The sequence below is a fragment of the Miniopterus schreibersii genome (genome assembly GCF_964146895.1).
Source record: "Miniopterus schreibersii genome assembly, chromosome: 18".
In the NCBI taxonomy this organism is placed as follows: domain Eukaryota; kingdom Metazoa; phylum Chordata; class Mammalia; order Chiroptera; family Miniopteridae; genus Miniopterus; species Miniopterus schreibersii.
Genome location: NC_138121.1, coordinates 19,004,406 through 19,022,392, shown reverse-complemented (window position 1 = coordinate 19,022,392; position 17,987 = coordinate 19,004,406). Strand labels below are relative to the sequence as shown.

The 17,987-nt window shown below is 44.5% G+C and overlaps 1 protein-coding gene across 1 annotated transcript in view; it reads left to right on the top strand.

The window, feature by feature from the left end:
• The first annotated feature begins 8,852 nt into the window (after positions 1 to 8,852).
• FA2H (fatty acid 2-hydroxylase) overlaps positions 8,853 to 17,987 on the top strand; it is a 40,167-nt gene continuing 31,032 nt past the window's right edge. Inside the window, exon 1 of the mRNA XM_081118806.1 lies at positions 8,853 to 9,182. Coding sequence (XP_080974932.1) covers positions 8,913 to 9,182 — 270 coding nt within the window. The 5' untranslated portion in view covers positions 8,853 to 8,912. The remainder of the gene's footprint in view (positions 9,183 to 17,987) is intronic.

Genomic DNA, 17,987 nt, shown 5'->3' with positions numbered 1-17,987 from the left:
GCACAAACAATAGGAAGAGTGACTAGAACTACTATACAGGAGTAACATTTTAACATCTTGCTGTAATTAAGTTAATATAAATCTGAAGTAGATTCTGATAAGTTAAAATGTATAAGGTAAGCCCTTGAACAGCCACTAAGAAAGAATGCAGATAAATATAGTGAAAAAATGATTAAAGGAAATAAAATGTTACACTAGAAAACATTCACTTAATGCAAAAGAAAGAAGTAAAGAAAATATAGAGAAACAGCCCTGGCTGGGTGGGTCAGATGGTCGGAGCATCGTCGCATACACTAAAAGGCCACAGGTTCAATTCCCGGTCCGGGCACATACCTAGGCTGAAGGCTCAATCTCGAGCATATGGGAGGCAACCAGTCGATGTTTCTCTCTCACATTGATGATGTTTCTTCCTCTCTCTCTTCCCTTCCTCTCTCTCTAAAAATCAATTTAAAAAACCATATCCTTGAGTGAGGATTAAAAATAAATTAAATAACCCAGTGATTCCACTCCTAGGAATGTACCCTAAGAATCCTGAAACATTCATCAGAAAGGATATATGTACCCCGATGTTCATAGCAGCGCAGTTTACAATAGCTAAGATCTGGAAACAGCCCAAGTGCCCATCAGTAGATGAGTGGATGAAAAAGCTGTGGGACATTTACACCGTGGAATACTACGCAGCTGTAAAGAAGAAGAATCTCGTACCCTTTGGGACAGTATGGGTGGACCTAGAGAATATTATGCTAAGTGAAATAAGCCAGGCAGCGAAAGACAAATATCACATGATCTCGCTTATACGTGGAATCTAAAGAACTTAATAAACTGATGAACAGAATAGATTCGATGACATGGAAGCACAGATGAGACTGACGATTGTCAGAGGGATGGACGAGGGTGGGTGGGTGGAGGGGGAGAGAGTAACCAAAGAATTTATATGCATATATGCACAACCCAAGGACACGGACAATGGTGGGGAGCGGGCCTGGGGAGGGGGAAGGGAAGGGGTGGAACGGGTCACTGGGGAGAAAAAGGGACATCTGTAATATTTTAAACAAAAATAAAAATTAAAAATAAATAAATAAATAAATATAAGATTAAAACAAAAATGCCATGAAACATAGGGACAACATAAAGTAAAACAGCATTTAATTTCAATAATATCAAGAATAACACTAAATGTGAATGGATTAAGCAATTCCATGAATAGGCATGTGTGGTTAAACTGGATTCAGAAAACAAAAATTCAACTATATTCTGTCTATGAGAGACACAATTTATACTCAAAAAATACAAGAAGATTGAAAGTAAAAGGATGGAAAAATATGTATCATGCAAACAGCAATCAAAGAAAGCTGGAGTGGCTATACTAATATCAGATAAAATAGATTTTAAAAAGAAAATGCTTACCAGAGATAAAGAAGGATATTTTGTAATATAAATGGATAAATCTATCAAGAAGATATAAAATTTATAAGTATGTATGCACCTAATACCAGAGCCCTGAAAATAAATAAAGCAAAAACTGGAAAAATTGAAGGAGAAATAGACAGTTCAACAATAATAGCTGGAGCCTTCAGTATTCCACTTTCAATAATAGATAGAACAACTAGGCAGATCAGCAAGAAAACGGAAGACTTGAGCAACATTATAAACCAACTAGGCTTAACAGATATATTTAGAACACTCAACGTAGTGGAGGTTTGAGCTGGATCCTGAAATATAGACAAACTATCAACTCATGGAAAGGGAATAGCTGCCAACCCCAAAGAGGGCACCACCACAAATGAGCAAGAAAAAGTGGGGTGTTATTAAGGGTAATGAAGTCACTCTGCTCTTCTGCTAAGTGGACAAGAGTTGGAGACACAGTGGAAAGGTAGATGGAGATAAATGGCAAGGACATTAACTGCTGGGAGGAGGGTGGGTTGTCATCAACAAGCCTTAGGAAAGATGTCTACTTGTGTAATATCCCTACCTCAGAGGTAGTGGGATAAAGGAAATATGCTAATGAGGGGGGAAACAAGGTGCCATCAAAGAGGCTGGCAAAGAATTAGGAGCGTGGATGTCAGGGAAGGGACCATAATCCGCAAGGAGGTTATGTTCAACAGCCAAAGTGAGAATGGAACGAGAACTGCCATCATTAAGATGCCAGTGGACATACTCACATCAATGCTCTGGGGCCAACTGAGGTCTGCAGCAAGTGAGCAGAGAGGCCCCCACCTCTCTACAAGGCCCCAAGACTCCATGGCTCTGGCTTCCCTTGCTCCTTTCCACCTTTGATCTAGGGGGTGAGCATGGGAACTTGGAGGTGGGTGGTATGGATGGTGCTATCATCTGGTGGACAGGGAGGAGAACTCCAGCCTCACACACCAACTGTGTCCCAGCAAGTGTGCAGATGTCCCAACAGATCGGATGGGGACCTTGGACCTCCAACCAAATACCCTGGGATTGTTAGAGTAATTTATACCGATCCCAGCCTTCTACCCACTTCCTGGGGGCCTTTTCTATTAAGTTTCACTAAGCTATCGTTTCTTAATGTATATATTCCCTCTGCTCTCTGCACTCGAAACCACAGCAGTTTGGAAAGGTTTTTTTTGTTTTGTTTTGTTTTGTTTTTTAATGAGTTGCTTCATAAATACTCTCCAGCTTCACATGTTCTTTTTCCTCTGTGGCGGCATATGGATGGTATCTTCTCTTTCCTTAGTGTTCCCACTCAAGAGAGCTTGGGCACTTGGCCAAGATGAAGGCAATGCGAGCACCCTCTGCACTGCAGTTCGGTCTAGCATGGAGCACTGAGGATTTTCTGTCACTCTAATCACTCATGCCCATCCCACCCAGCAGATTTGTTCAGATGTTATTCCACTCACCTGTGAATAGCTCAGGCCCAGTGGTAGCAAAGGCAAATTATGATTCAGAATCCCAAATAAACTATTGTCCTCGTACATAATTGGCCCTTTTTCCCTGACTGCTTTATCTGATATGGCCAAGTGTGGACTTCTAAATTCAGTTGTGAGCAGCTGGTCTCCAACAGACCCGGCACTGGGCACTGCGTGATAAGCTGGCACTGAGGGAGGGCTGGGGCCAGGGAGGGAAAAACACCTGTCTTTCCATCCATGAGGCCAAAACAGGTGAACCTGCCCATAACTATATCCATCATTCTGACCATAACTAAAATATTTCACCAACAGCAACTCCCACTACACACATGCATGGGGCCAGTCAACTCGAGAGATGCTTTTTAATGTGTTTTCATTTGGGTTACACAACAGCCCTTGAGACAGCCAGGCCAGAATTTTTTTTAAAAATCCCTATTTTACACAGAAAGAAGCCAAATATTCATAGCAGCACTACTCACAATAGTCAAAAGATGGAAACAACCCAAATGTCTGTTAACTGACGAAGGAATAAAGAAAATGTACCATATCCATACAGTGGAATATTATTCAGCCTTCAAAAGGAATAAGATACTGATACATCCTACAACATGGAGGAACCCCACAAATTATGTTAAATAAAAGAAAGCAGACACAAAAGGTCACATATATGACTCCATTTATATGAAATATTGAGAACCCATAAAGACAGAGAGCAGATTACTGGTTACCAGGGGCCGGAGTGGGGGTCAGAAGAATGGGGAGTGACAGCTAATGGGTATGGAGTTTTCTTTTGGGGTGATGAAAACATTTTGGTAGGAGTGATGGTTGCACAACATTGTGAATGTACTAAATGCCACTGAATTGTATATGTCAAAATGATTAAAATGATACATTTTATATTAACAGAACAAAACAAACTTATATATTCAACAGAATGGTAGTTACCAAAGGGGTGGGGGAAGGGCTAATTGGGTAAAGGGGGTGAAATATACGGTAGTGGAAGGAAACTAGACTCATGGTGGTGAGCACCCAGTAGAGTATACAGATACAGAATTATAATGTACACCTGAAATTTATGTTACCAGCCAATGTTACCTCAGTAAAAAGAAACAACTAGACCCTGCAGGACATTTATTCTTTTAAAATATTGAACCATGTGAATGCATTACTTATTCATATTACTTGTTTAATAATTAAACAAACAAAAAAAAAATCTTGAGGAAAAAAGAAAAGAAATTGGTGTTCACTAGCTTAAGAAACTTGCTAAAGTCACCAGGATCAATGTTACGACCCACAGAAGATTCAGGGCTTCTGACTCAAAAACCAAGATTCTTCCTCTGGTAACCACAAATCTGATCTCTTTTTCCGTGAGTTTGTTTTTTTCTTAGATTCCACATATAAGTGAGATCAAGCAGCCAAGAAACAAAAAACCCACACAAGAGTAAACAATAAACCTAGGGTTTGTCCCACAATGAATGAGGTACATATTCAATAACACGAGGAAGAAAAAGATGGGTATTACCTTTAGATTTCCTAACATAGGCAAAATGTTTAGTGTTCAAAAAAGTGCTTAAAATGTATGCATATATGTGTGTTTTTCTGTGTGTGCATGTGTGCTTGAAGGGAATTTGTGTTTATATTTATTGGTATAATTATTAATAAATATTTGTCGATTTTCTACTGCGTGCTAAATGCTGGTGATTCAAACTAACTCGAGAAACATTTCCTATCCTCAAGCACTTCCAGCCATTAGGGAGCGAGGGTAACAGGACAGGGTACCCTATGCTGAGGGCAATGCATGTGTTACAGGCAGTAAAGGAATCAGAGAAGATTCTATGGAGAGGTGGCCCTTGAACCTAGGGGTCAGGCCTGCCAGGCAGAGAGATACAAGGATCTTTCGATCTGAAGGAGAGGGGGGTGAGTTTGAAGAGGTGGTTAGGGTCTGCATCTCAGGTTCAATTTGGGTCGCATCATTTTTGCAAGAGAGCAGCTCTGACAGTTTCTGAACAGGGTGATGACGTGCTAAATTGAGTTTCAGTTCTTCAGTGGTGTTGAAGACGGGTTGGAAGAAGTGGAGCTTGAAAGAAGAGTGATTGTTAGGCCATTGCACTAGTCTAGGCATGAGGGGAACATCTGAATTAGGGAGTGGGGTTTGATTTCAACAAGTATTTGTTAAGCACCTACTATGTGTCAGAAGCTCTGTTAACCTTACCAGATGTCAAGAGTTATAAAGCTATAGTAATAAAAACAATGTTGTATTGGCAAAGGGAGAGACAAGCCCAATCTTTCAAATTTATTTTCACATATTTTATGCTTTTGACATTATTATAAGTGGGATTTAAAATTTTTCATTTTCCTTGACCTGGCTGGTGTGGCTTATTTGGTTGAGCGTCTTCCGGTGCACTGAAGGGTCGCCTGTTCAATTTCCCGTCAGGGCACATAACTCAGGTTGTGGGTTTGATCCTTTCTCACATTGATGTTTCTCTCTCCCTCTCCCTTTCTTTCTCTCTAAAATCAATAGAAAACATTAAAAATAAAGCAAAATAAAATTTTTATTTTCCATTTGTTTGCTGCTAGTAATTAAAACACAACTGACTTTTGTATTTTGACCTTGGATCCTGCAAACTTGCTACTCACTTATTAGGAATAGTTGCTTTGCATATTAGTTGAGGTTTTCTATATAAACAATCATGTCATCTGTACGTAGAGAATATTTAAGCCTTTGTCTCTGCTCTTTATGCTTTTCATTTCTTTTGTTTGCCTTGCATCACTTTTAGGGCCTCTGATAAGTGATGAGAGTGGGCATCCTTGCCTTGTTCCCAAACTTAGGGCTAGGAATGTGCATACATCTTTCTTGGGGATGTAAAATAGTATAGTCACTTAGAGGTTCATTTATATTTTCTTGTAAATGGAAACACCACCATACCTTATGATCCAACAACTGCATTCCTATGTATATAGGTTATAGAAACTCTTACCCATATGGACAAGAATGCTTATAACAGAAAAAACACCTCAGATTCTTATGTAAAGGAAAGTGGGTAAAGAATTTCACATAGTAGAATATGACACTGCAGTGAAAAATTGAAGGACTACAGTGACCCTCAACAACATAGATGAATCTTAAAACACTATTTTTTAAAAAATGTATTGATTTTAGAGACAGGAAGGGGGAGAAAGAGAGAGAAACATCGATTTGTTGTTTCACTTATTTATGTATTCATTGGTCGATTCATTGCCCTGACCAGGGACTGAACTTGCAACCTTGGGGTATTGGGATGATATTCTCAGCAACTGAGCTACCGGGCCAGGGTCTTTAAAACACTATTGAGTAAAACATGCAATCGTCACATAAAGCAAAATACAGTACCATGTGACTTTCATAAAACTCAAAGATAAGCTAATCAAAACAGCATATTGCATAGGCATACTCATAGAAATGATAAATATACTAAAAATAAAAGCAAGGGAAGGGGATAAGCCCAAAAGTCAGGGTAGTGATTACCTTTGGGGAGGAGGCAGAGTGATGAACGTTTTAGAGTATAGAAGTAGGTGCAAGTTTTTGGTAATGTCCTAGCTCTTGGGTTGGGAGGCAAATTCATTGAGTTAATTATACTATTTTTGCTTTATAACTTATATATACACTTTTGGTTACATTAAAAATATTCTTAAAGTTTAAAGAATTAAAAATAGCAAAATAATTGTTAGCACACTATACACACCATTCTGGTCATTTTCCACGTACAATGTCCTGGAGATTATTCCATATCAGTATACATAAATCTATCTCATTCTTTCTAATGGCTACATAGTATTTAACTGTCTGAATACACATTTATTTACTCACTCTTCCCTAATGAGGAATTTTTGGGTTGTTTCTAGTCTATAAACAAGGTTACCATTAATATTATTATGCATACATTTTATACAGTGTGTCTTTAAGATCAAATTTCTAGAAGTGGAATTACCTATGGCAAAAAATGTGTTGTAATCCTGAACAGATGACTAAATTGCTTGTTCAATTTGGGACAAGAGGAGTTTAAGGGGATGGTGAGAAATCCAGGTGGGGATGTCCCAAAGATACTGTCAGCAGGAGGAAGCTGAGGACACCTACGAGTGTGTGTTTGGCTGCTTTTGCACATGCAAGGTATTTGGAACAGAGTAGGTGTGGAAGTGGTATAAGGGTGACCGTATTTGTCACTTGAGAAAAGCAGCATTAGTGACCTAAGGCCTCCAGGCCTGTTGGGCAGCAGGTCCATAGCAGATGCATAAACTCAGCCCAACTCTTGCCTACTACCTGAGGGTGAGCCAGGAGAGGCCTGGAAGAGAGAGAAGAAAGAGGCAACTCTCCTGACTTTGGGCATGTCTATTGTTGGCATGGCCCAAGGCATCTGGGCCAAACTTCCCCACAGTGCTAGCCTAACGTAGATGCTGGGCCCCAGGAGAGCATAAACAGGGGTGGCTCTGAAAATATTCTTTCTTGAAAGAGACTGAGGCTAGTTGGATGGTGCGGCCTCAGTACCGGGATCCTTTGATTATAGATCATGAGTTCAAGGGAGACCCCAATCGCTGGGCAAGTAACATTGTGTGCAGTTCTCTCTTATAAATAAAACTGGAGAGCACACTGTTTTCCTTTCCATCTAGCATAACTGGCGGGCTTTTCTCCGTTAGGTCCTTATTTCCCCTGTGTAATATGGAGACAAGATTCTCTGTTCTCTCCTCAGGGCCCTCCCTGCAGGGCTAGACCAGAGTGAGGCCAGTGAGGCAGTCACTCTGGGTGCAAAACCTAAGGGCACGCCAAAAAACAAAACAAAACCCTCAGTAATCAAGATAAAGAATATTTTTTAAAATTTAAATTCAAAATTAATGCAAAAAATTCATGATGAACAAAATCCCAAAACTTTATATATTAAAGACAAGACCTCACCCTTCACTTTCACCATCCTTCCTCACTCATCTCGCTAGTCCCGGATCCAACAAAACTTTATTTGCAGAAACCGGTGGCCAGCCTACAGGCTATGGTTCACCAATATGATTTTTTTTTAAAGAATTTTTTTATAATATATTTTTTTATTGTGATAAAATATACATAATATAAAATTTACCATGTTAACCATTTAAAAATTTACAGTTCAGTGGCACTAACATTCATATTGTGCAACGATATGATTTTTAAGATATTACGTTAAAATGTTATGTATTGCCCTGGCCGGTGTGGCTGGGTTGGTTGGAGCTTCCTCCCGTGCGCAGAGGGTTGCGGTTGGATTTGCGGTCAGGGCACATAGCTAGGTTGCAGGTTCCATCCGTAGGGGTGCAAACTAATCAATGTTTCTCTCACTTTCTCACCTTTTCTCTCTCCCCTCCCCCTCCCTTCCTCTCTCTCTCAAATCAGTAAAAACAAAACAAAAAAACCCCCACATATTCTAGGGTGAAGATTTTTTTTTTTTTTTTAAAGTTAGATATTGTAATGACTGAGTTTGGAGGCGTCCTCTGACATTTTGCGCCGGAAGCCAGTGCTCACTCGCCTTGCTCTAGCCCGGGTCCTGCCCGCGTCCGCCCCAACCCCTCCTGAAGCCTAAGAATGGAAAACTGCAATTTTCTCCCATAAAGTAGCAGCAGCAGAGTTACTCCGGTGGCTCTCAGGCCACCGAGGATGTCCAGCCAGCCAGCCAGCGGAGACAGAAAGACTTGCTCCGTCCGCATCTGCCCGCCCTCCGCCCTCTTAGCTTTCCTCCAGCGAAGGGACACACCTGGCGGGCGCGCCCTCTACCTGCCCAGGGCCACCTGGCCGGCGACCGGCAGCGCCAGGCCCTCCCCGCTCGGGTCCCCCAGGCTCCCTGCGGGCCAATGGGGACGAGGGCCCCCTCCGGGCTCGGGCAGTGTCCCGCGCCATGGCCAATGGGAGCGCGGCATGCAAATGAGCAGGTGCGGTGGCGGCTGGCCGGTCAAGGCGGCGGCGGCTCAGGGGACGTTAGAGGCGCGCTGGGCGGCCGCCGAAAGGACGCCGGGGCTTCGAGCTGCGAGCGCCCGTCTCCCGCCATGGCCCCCGCTCCGCCCCCCGCCGCCTCCTTCTCACCCTCCGAGGTCCAGCAGCGCCTGGCGGCCGGCGCTTGCTGGGTCCGCTGCGGGGCCCGCCTCTACGACCTCACCGGCTTCTTGCGGCAGCACCCGGGGGGCGAGCAGCTGCTGCGGGAACGGGCCGGCCAGGATGTTCGCGCCGACCTGGACGGGCCGCCGCACCGGCACTCGGCCAACGCACGCCGCTGGCTCGAGCAGTACTACGTGGGCGAGCTGCAAGGAGACCCTCAGGTACGGCGGGGCCCGGGGTCGCGGCCCCTCCCCCCTCCCCTCCCCTTCCCCCCAACTCTCCGCTCCCCGCAAGCCCGGTTCACCGGCCCTCTGGGAGGACTCAAGGTGACAGCCTGTGCCCTCGCCTCCGCTGCTCCTCTCTTTCCTCCAGCAAGCCGGCCAGGGCCCCCGACCTCCTCACGAGGAGCTTGCCCTTCCGCTCCAGCCTTCCCCCGGACCCTCTCCTACGTGCTGCTTCTCCCGCCGCCCAAGTTACCCACCTCCTCCCTGTTTGTTCCTCCTGCAGCTTCTACCATCTGACAACTTGGACCACCCTTTCTCAGCCCCTCACCTGCCCAGTCTTTCCTCCGCGTTCCCTTATTGGCCTCTCCCCCTTTGCACCTGTTCTTTATCTCTGTTTGAATAGTAGCTTCCAAGCTCATCTGTCTTCCCTTCCCCATCTCACCCTACTCCCGCTCCTAAAGGGCACAGGTCGGATCAGCTAGTCGGGATTTCCTGGAGCTGCCCTAGCCTTGCTCTTCTAGGCGGGTGGAAAGATCAGGGTGGATTATGTCCTCCCACCCCTCAGACCTCCCTTCATCCCTTGTCTTGCCTGCTGGCTTGGGTGTCCAACAGGGTGAAATGGCAGGGCTAAGGCAGTTTTGCTGGGGAAGAAGGGATTAGCACTTTGAGCTGTGTGCTGCTGCACAGGACAGGTTCATGATGGCAATTTAGCCTGTAAATGAGCCTGGGGCAGGTTTTGTTATCCCCATTTTAGGATGTGGAAACTGAGGCTGCGGGTGGCTCTCTAATTTGTCCAAGGTCAAATAGCTAGGTAGTGGAAAAGCCGAGTGTCTCTGATTCCAAAATCGATGCTGTCTCTATTCCAAGGATCCTTGGGCATGGAGATAGCTGCTATCCACCGGGCTCCGGGCAGGCCAGGCCAGAGGTCAGGCTGATAGCTTGGGCCTTCCCCAGGCCCGGCTGTAGGACTGGTGACAATTGGGCCATCATGCTTGGACACAAACCAGAAGTTGTTCCTCCTTCTAGCTCTTGCTTTCATGATGGCCCTAGCAAGTGCTTTTAGATCTTTGATGAAAGGACTTGCCTCTCACTGTTCCAGGTGGCTCTTCACAGGGCCATGCTGCCTAATTCTTCAATCATTTGTTCGTTCACTCACTTAATCCCTTAAAAGTTGGCAGCACTGAGCTAGGCACTGGGGAAGCACCAATGGATAAAACCAATATCAGTCTTTGTAGAGCTAACAGGCTAATGAGGAGGGGGAGGGGACATACTAATTGCAAAGTAATTATTTGATTATCTGGTGCTTTCAGAGAGTGGATCTGGAGGGGAGAGGTTCAAGGAGAGCTTTCTTGAGAAATTGACATTTACACTGAGAGGTGAAGTATGGTAGGAAAAGCATTCTAGCCAGAGGGAACAGCACATGAGAAGGCTCTGAAGGCTAAGGCCTTGGCACAGTCAAGGGACAGAAATAAAACTAATGTGACCACAGGCTGATGGGCAAGGAGATGGAAGTGGGAGGAGGCCAGAGATCAGCTGGGCCTGCGTTCTCCTAGTCAGGAATTGGAACTTGATTCTTAGAACAACGAGAAGCCAGGAAAGGGATTCAAGCATGGGTGGGGCGTGGTCAGATTTGCATCTTCGGAAGAGCACCCTGACTGCAGTGCCAGAGGAATGGAGGGAGCCCAAGTGAGTGCGAGGGAGGAGACTGCTCCATAGCCCGAGTGGTGCTGTGACTGAGGGAAGAGGGGGATTTAAATTTGGGAGATTTCATAGGTACAGTGCCAGGACTCAGCGTTCTGCAGTGGGAGTCCAATTTAATCTTGGAAGTTGATGCTTGGTGTCAGGTCGTGCTAAAGGGGCAAAAGGTTTAGCTATACATATAACTAAAGTGGAGTGGAGCAAATGAGAGGTTGGGACCAGAATACTAGAGACTTCTAGGCTTGTGTTGGCACATGGGAGCCATCCTACATTGTAACTGTGTCCTATAGACAGGGGTGTGGCTTCTCCATCCTGTACCATCGTGAGCATCAGCCCTGGCCAGCTGCCCTGGGTGGCTCCGCCTCCCAGCTCCGCTGACCAGCCAGCACTGTGGTTTGACTTTGCTTTGCAACCCTCAGAGGTTGTACTCAGAATACTGAGACCAAATTTGCTTCCTACCCTGCACTTGCCCTGAGTCCCACTGTGGCCATATTGCAGGCATCCTTATACCCGAGCCCCAACCTGAGGATGTGGGAAGAAAACTAAAAACTAACAACGCACAAACCTGTGGCTCAAACTTGACCAAAGGCCGTACTCATCTGATACTCCAGTTGCCTGTCAGCTTCTGTCTACAGATGTCTGTTCTAAAAACTGGTATAGGGTTGTTTTTAAATTGAAGGAAAGAGGCAATCAGAGGAGAAATGTGGAGTGGGGTATCCTTTCAGAGAGAAGCCCTCTTCTTAAGGCCTGAGTGGAGACAAGACATTTCTGTCTTTCTCTTTAGCTAAGTAAGCCCTTCTAGCAACCTCCTTGCTGTCTTCTCCACCTACCTTCTCTCCTCCTGCTGGACCAGGAGGTTAGAGCCCAGCTCCTGTAATGTGAGGACCAGGAGTGGTGTTGATGGAGAATGGGAGTGTCATGAACCTGCTCTGTTGTTTGGGGCTCATTTCTGAATGGTGCCTCTCTAGGGGGTCTTTGGAGGGAAGCCTCCTAGAGCTCTACTATGACATTTCCAGGGAGAAGGCCTGGCCCCGTTGGTTTCACCTGTTCCCTACTTTGCCACACCCCTCTGTGTACACACTTACACACACATTCACACTCACACGAAGGCACACACACAAAACAAGTCAAACTCGTTTGAGCCAGCATACTGTGGGGATGAGAAAAGGTCTGCTATTGCTGTGGCCTTGGACTTGAGGAAGCCAAGTTGCCCACCTTGAGCAAGTGGGAGAGCAATGGTTGAGTAGGGAGCGAGGCCCTCTTCTTGGTCTGGCCCACAAGGGCTAGTAGGGCCAAGCTCCTCACTCTGAGCTCAGATAAGAGCAACGTTCTTCCAACTGTAGCTCACATTATTGGTGAGACACTAAGTTTATTTATTGAGCTGAAACCAACATTAAAAAAAGAAATAGGAAAGGAAAAACTTTGGGTCCAAACCTTCCAAGGCCAGAAGTACTGTGTTTCCCAGACTTGAGTCATCCCTGAATCACTGTGCCCATTTCTTCTGAACTGGCATACCAGTTGAACTGTTTCATTTAATATTTATCACTAACTTGACTCACCTTTTATTTTACCATTTAGTCACTCTAGTCAATAATACCAGTGAAATCACAAATAAATATTGAGCTATTAAAATAAGAAATGCTCACCTTCATGCCCCCCTAAAGTCATCAAGGAGTATATATCACACTCTGGGAAACATATGGAGCAAAGCTTCTTAACCCTGGTGTTCATGGATCATTTTCTGGAACTGTTGAAAGAGATGAAATTGTGTGTAAAAAGGCATGGTTGTGCATTTTCCTGGTGAGAGAGCTACAGCTTTCATCACAGTCCAACCAGAATTCTTCCCTCACCGGAAACCCGCCACTAGGAGGCTAACACCTGTGAAAGGGCATCTCATACTTCCCGTCTCACACACAGACGTGGAGCTGTCCTCCCATGGCAAACACCTGCCCACGCCCCAGAGAAAGCCCTCTGAGAAGACCCTGGAGGAAGGCAGGCCTCCACTCTCCAGCCACTGCTGTTGGTGTCACGCTGATGCCTGAATGTCTCTGGGTGCCATGTCCGAATCCCACAGGACAGTGGCCAAGAAGTCCCCAGATTCTGCCACATGCATTTCTGCCAGGCTTTGGGATCTGACCATCCAGAGCTTCAGGGCTTGAATAATTAAATGAGGATGGATGATAGGGAGGGGATCTAAGTGCAGGAAGACTTGGGGTTCCCACCCCGTCCAAGGCTCCAGAACATCTTGAGCACAGCCCAACTTGGAAAGCTTGCCTGAGCTGAGAATTCAGTTTTTAAAAATGATGCTTGGGAAACTTTCCAAATTGTCCCCCGCCTGTAGAGCACTAAGAATGCGAGAAGCCTGCTAATTGAAGGGGGTTGAGATTTGCTTCACCTATAAGAGGGCTTCCCAACTGAGCCTGCCTAGCCAATCAGCAATCATCATCCTTCGGTACCTGCCAGGGACTTTCAAGCTCTGGCCTGCTGTGGTGCCAGGCGAGTCTTATCTGGAGGATGAGTCTGGGGCCAGTGGGTAGAGTATCCAGGGACCCAGGTCATTGTGGTTCCATGTGACACCAGGGTAAGCACAGGCTTTGGGAGTGTTCCCTGGTGTCACTCCAGAATTCAGTAAAAAAAGGGCCTTCAAGACCCAAATTGGGGGAAGATCAGAAATTAGGACTCTCTAGGAGAAATAAAGGGAAACAAACAAGAGTTCCAGAAATACCTGGGAGTCGTCATCGTTGGGAACATTCCCAGGACAAAACCCAAACTGACACCCAAGCAGCATCCACCATCTTCCCCTTCTGTATTTATTTTTCTTATGACGCACACTCATTGTTGGTCCACATGCTGTCTTCGTTCATTCAGAGAGACAGGTAATAAGCACCCTGTTTCCTCTGAAACCTACCACTGTGCTGAAACTGCCCTTGCCATGGTCATCAGGACCTAATGCCAGTGGTCAGTTCTCACCTTGTGTCACCTGGCCTGGCAGCACCTCTTAACATGGTGATCGCTGTCCCCTTCTTGATATACTTTTCCTCACTTGGCTCCTGGATACCCCACCCTTTTGGTTTTCCACCTGTACTAGTTTTCTCTTGCTGCTCAAACAAATTACCACAAACTTAGCGATTTAACCCAAATATACTCTCTTACAATTCTGGAGGTCAGAAGTATAAAGTGAGTTGGCAGGGCATCCTTCCTTCTGGAGGCTCTAGGGTAGAATCTGTGTTCTTGCCTTTTCCTGCTTTGAGAGCCTGCCTGTTTTCCTTGGCTCGTGGCCCCAGCCAGCAATCGCATCACTCGGACCTCTGCTCTCATGTCACTTCCTCTCTGACTCTGTCCTGCCTCCATCTTTCATTCTTTCATTTGCAAGGACCCTTGTGAGTACACTGAGCCCACCTGGACAATCCAGCATAATCTCCCCATCTCAAGGCCCCTTAACTTAATGACATCTGCAAAGTCTCTTTTGCTGTGTAAGGTGACACATATTCCCAAGTTCCAGGGATTGAGACACAGACTTTGGAGGAGGTGCATCATTCCACCCACCTCATGACCTATACCCATGGTCATTACTTCTCAGTCTCCATCGTTAGTTTCTCTTGCCCCTCACTTCCCAGAAAAGTACACAAAGCTTAAATGGAATCACACAGTGTGTACTCTGCTGTACAGCTTCTTTCACTTGCTACTATGTCTGGGAGATTCTGCATTTCCCTTACTCTTAACAGCAACTGTCTCCATTGCCTTCTCTGTCCTAGGTAATCCACAGGCTATAGACGGGGGGAAGAGGGAATAAATAGAAAAGAGCCAAGCCTATGGATTGGACAGACCACATGCTGATCCTTGTGAGCCTCCTTAGTCTTCCCTCCAGGACATCTCTCCACTCCTACCCTATTTTAGCCAGAGCACCATTATGCTCATTATTGCAGCAGTCTCCTGGCAGGTCTCTTCCTGCCAGTGCCTCCTGCACCCCATTGCCTGTGAACTTTTCTAAAGAGAACATGGTTATGTTACAGCAGTATTCCTAAGTCTTCAATGGCTCCCTATTGCCACATCCTTTAAGTCAAGTTCAAATGCTGTTTCTTCCACAGATTCTTACTTCCCCATCTAGAACTGGTTTTTCTCCTTTCAAATTCTCATAGCACTTTGCCTGTACCTACAGTCACATAATGTTCTTTCTCATTTACTGTATTTTCACTATGTGTCTTCTCTACTGACATGTAAACTGTCTAAAGACTAGAATTGCCTGATTCATCTGGGTTTCTCTAGGACACACTAGCACACTGGGGCATGCCAACAGGCACTAATGTTTGAATAAATGAATTAATGGGCTGCTTGGAAAACTGAGATGTGTGCATAATTGAAAAGGAAAGTAGTAATGTTAGCACCCACAAGATACTTCAGGAATCAAAATGTAAAAAAACCTCTAGTTTCTTCTTTGTTAGCTAAAAGGGTTCGGAGTTGATGGAAAGGATGGGAGGTTGTTAATTGAGTCACTCATTTCTGCCTTTGCCCTCAGTTATTTGCAGCCAGAGAGGGAGAGTTGGCAAAACATCTTCCATGCCAGGCTACTGCAGTTCAGTCTTGCCCATGAGTCCCCTACCAACATAGAAGTGAAGTTAACCATAGAAAATACCGATTGAGAACCCTCATTGCTCTCAGACCTGTGACCAGTCCCCATGTGGCTGTACATGTCTGGATGACATGCACAGGCAGGACCTGGGTTGCCTGGATTTCCAGCTCTGTTTAATCTTTCCTGTGTCTTTTCATGGGAATTTCTCTAAAGTGTGCAGTCTCAGAACAGACCAATTTTTCTAATTGCCACTCATCTAAGATGGGCAATTAGAAGGGCTTCATTAGAAGTCATTCTCCCCACCTGCTCTTGCTTGCCAATGGAAAAAGAGCTTGGTCAGAAAAATAAAGTTGGAGGACAACAAACTTGATGCTAGCAACACTCATAAAGTTTATCATTGAGAAATAGAAACCTCATATGCAGGAATTTTTGTTGTGAAGCATTGCCCCAAAACAATTATCCAAATACTTTGTTTCCTTGCCTTGATAGCATATTGCAAGGTATTTAAGTGGCGGTACCAGATAAGCAAATTTGGGGGAATTTGTTTTAATATATTTGCACTCCAATGCATACAGATTGTCTTAAAGTCCTATTATAGGAAAACTAATAGACAGTAATTCTGTTGATGCAAATTCATGTAACTACACACTTAAAGTGAATCACACAATCTGTGCAAACTTGGTTGATAATTACCTAAGTGAATCAGTTCGTAATTTCTCCTTTAAAAGGAATAGAATTTAAAAGGAGTAGCGTTCTGCCCTAGCTGGTTTGGCTCAGTGGTTAGAGTGTCGGCTGCAGCCTGAAGGGTCCCGGGTTTGATTCTGGCCAAGGTCACATACCTCGGTTTTAGGCAACCAATCAAGGTGTCTCTCACATCGAAGTTCCCTCTCTCTCTCCCTTCCACTCTCTCTGAAAAGCAATGGAAAAAATATCCTCAGGTGAGGAATAAAAGATAAATAAATAAAAGGAGCAGAATTCTAGTTCTCTACATTCGTCTGTGCCCTGTAGAACTGTTTGGTTGTTTTCCAAATAGAAAAGTTGTTTCATTAATGTTGAATATGTACACAGAACCTTTTTAACTTTGCTTATGATTGCATGATGCTCAGATTTCCCATTGGAAAATGGGATCCGAGTATTTAAGGATCTCTAGGAATGGCTAGTTTTAGTTTTATATATTCCAAATGTTAATAGACCATAATAACCCACTTACTTGTTAATAAGTAGCCCCTAGCCTAATGCAATAATGAAAGTCTATGAAACTGGCATTATTTATCCATAAAGATCAAAGAAAGACCTCAGATTTTAAAGTCACTTCAAGGCCCACACTTGGGACTGGCTGCCGTGGAGGAATCAGAAACACCTGCCCTGGCTGATTAAATACAGCGCCCACGATCTTGTGTCGGCCCCTGTAAACCAGCGAGAAGGCCCGGCCAATCCGACTTCGTGGTCGCTTTCTCTTGCCTCAGGCAAGACCCTTTGGATGCCACATATAATGACTTGTGCGGGTTGGAGACGGTGTCATAAAAAATTCATTTGTTCCTTGAACCTAAGTAGGAAAGTCCTTGACTCTTAGGATAAAAGGTCACATAAAGTGAATCTGTGCTAAATGAAGACCAAAATGTTACGGAAAATGAGGCAGGGGGTTGGGAGAAAGTAATTGATTGTCTTTAAAAACAAAACTAAAACGTACGCCTTTAGTTTATTTTAACGGGATGGCAAAGTTCAAATTGCAGTTGCACCCCAGTTCATCAATTGAGCAAATGATGAACCAAAGGCTGTTGTTTTGTGCACGGGTGGTTTTTCTGATAAAACGGTATGAAAGCACAATGTCACATTCTCAACGTCTCATTGGCCGTTCACAGCATGGTCATAAAGAGGGGCATTTTAGCGAGGGTATTTAAGGGCTAAGGATCTCTCTTGATCCTTTGATAAACAGGTCATTGTCTTTTGAAGGGTCTCATCCTTTGTTGACTGCCCGTATTTCCATGTTAACTCTGCCAGATCCTTGTTTGGCAATAGAGTTGTGAGTAAAACAGTTTTCTATCACTCTCATTGACTTCGTAAAGTTTTCTGTAGTTTTGCATTGATTTTCAGTCTTACTTTACAGTCAGTTTTCATTTTGTTGCATTGATAGCAGCCCCAACCATCACTTTGCCTCAGTGGACTGAGGGGACTTGGGGGATCAGTGTTTGTGTAAGAATGAGTAGCTGCATGTTAGGGTGAGTTTTGTGGTCCTTTGCAATTTGAATCTTCAGGGACTCAGATCCAAAAACACATGTATAACAATGATCCCTGTACAACTAGTAGTAACACACCTAAGTTTGTATAGCGATTTACATTTTTAAAGTATTTTCCCATAGATTTTTATTTTGAACCCTTAAAGTAGGTGAGGCAGATGTCACTTCTCCCATTTCATAGATGAGAAAGTAGCTCTGAGAGATCCTGGAATGTGGGTCTCCAGGTGCCCAGTGTTTCCACTGCATACCCGTTAGGGATAAATCTTAGGCATGAGGTTAAACCATGGGGATCTTTTT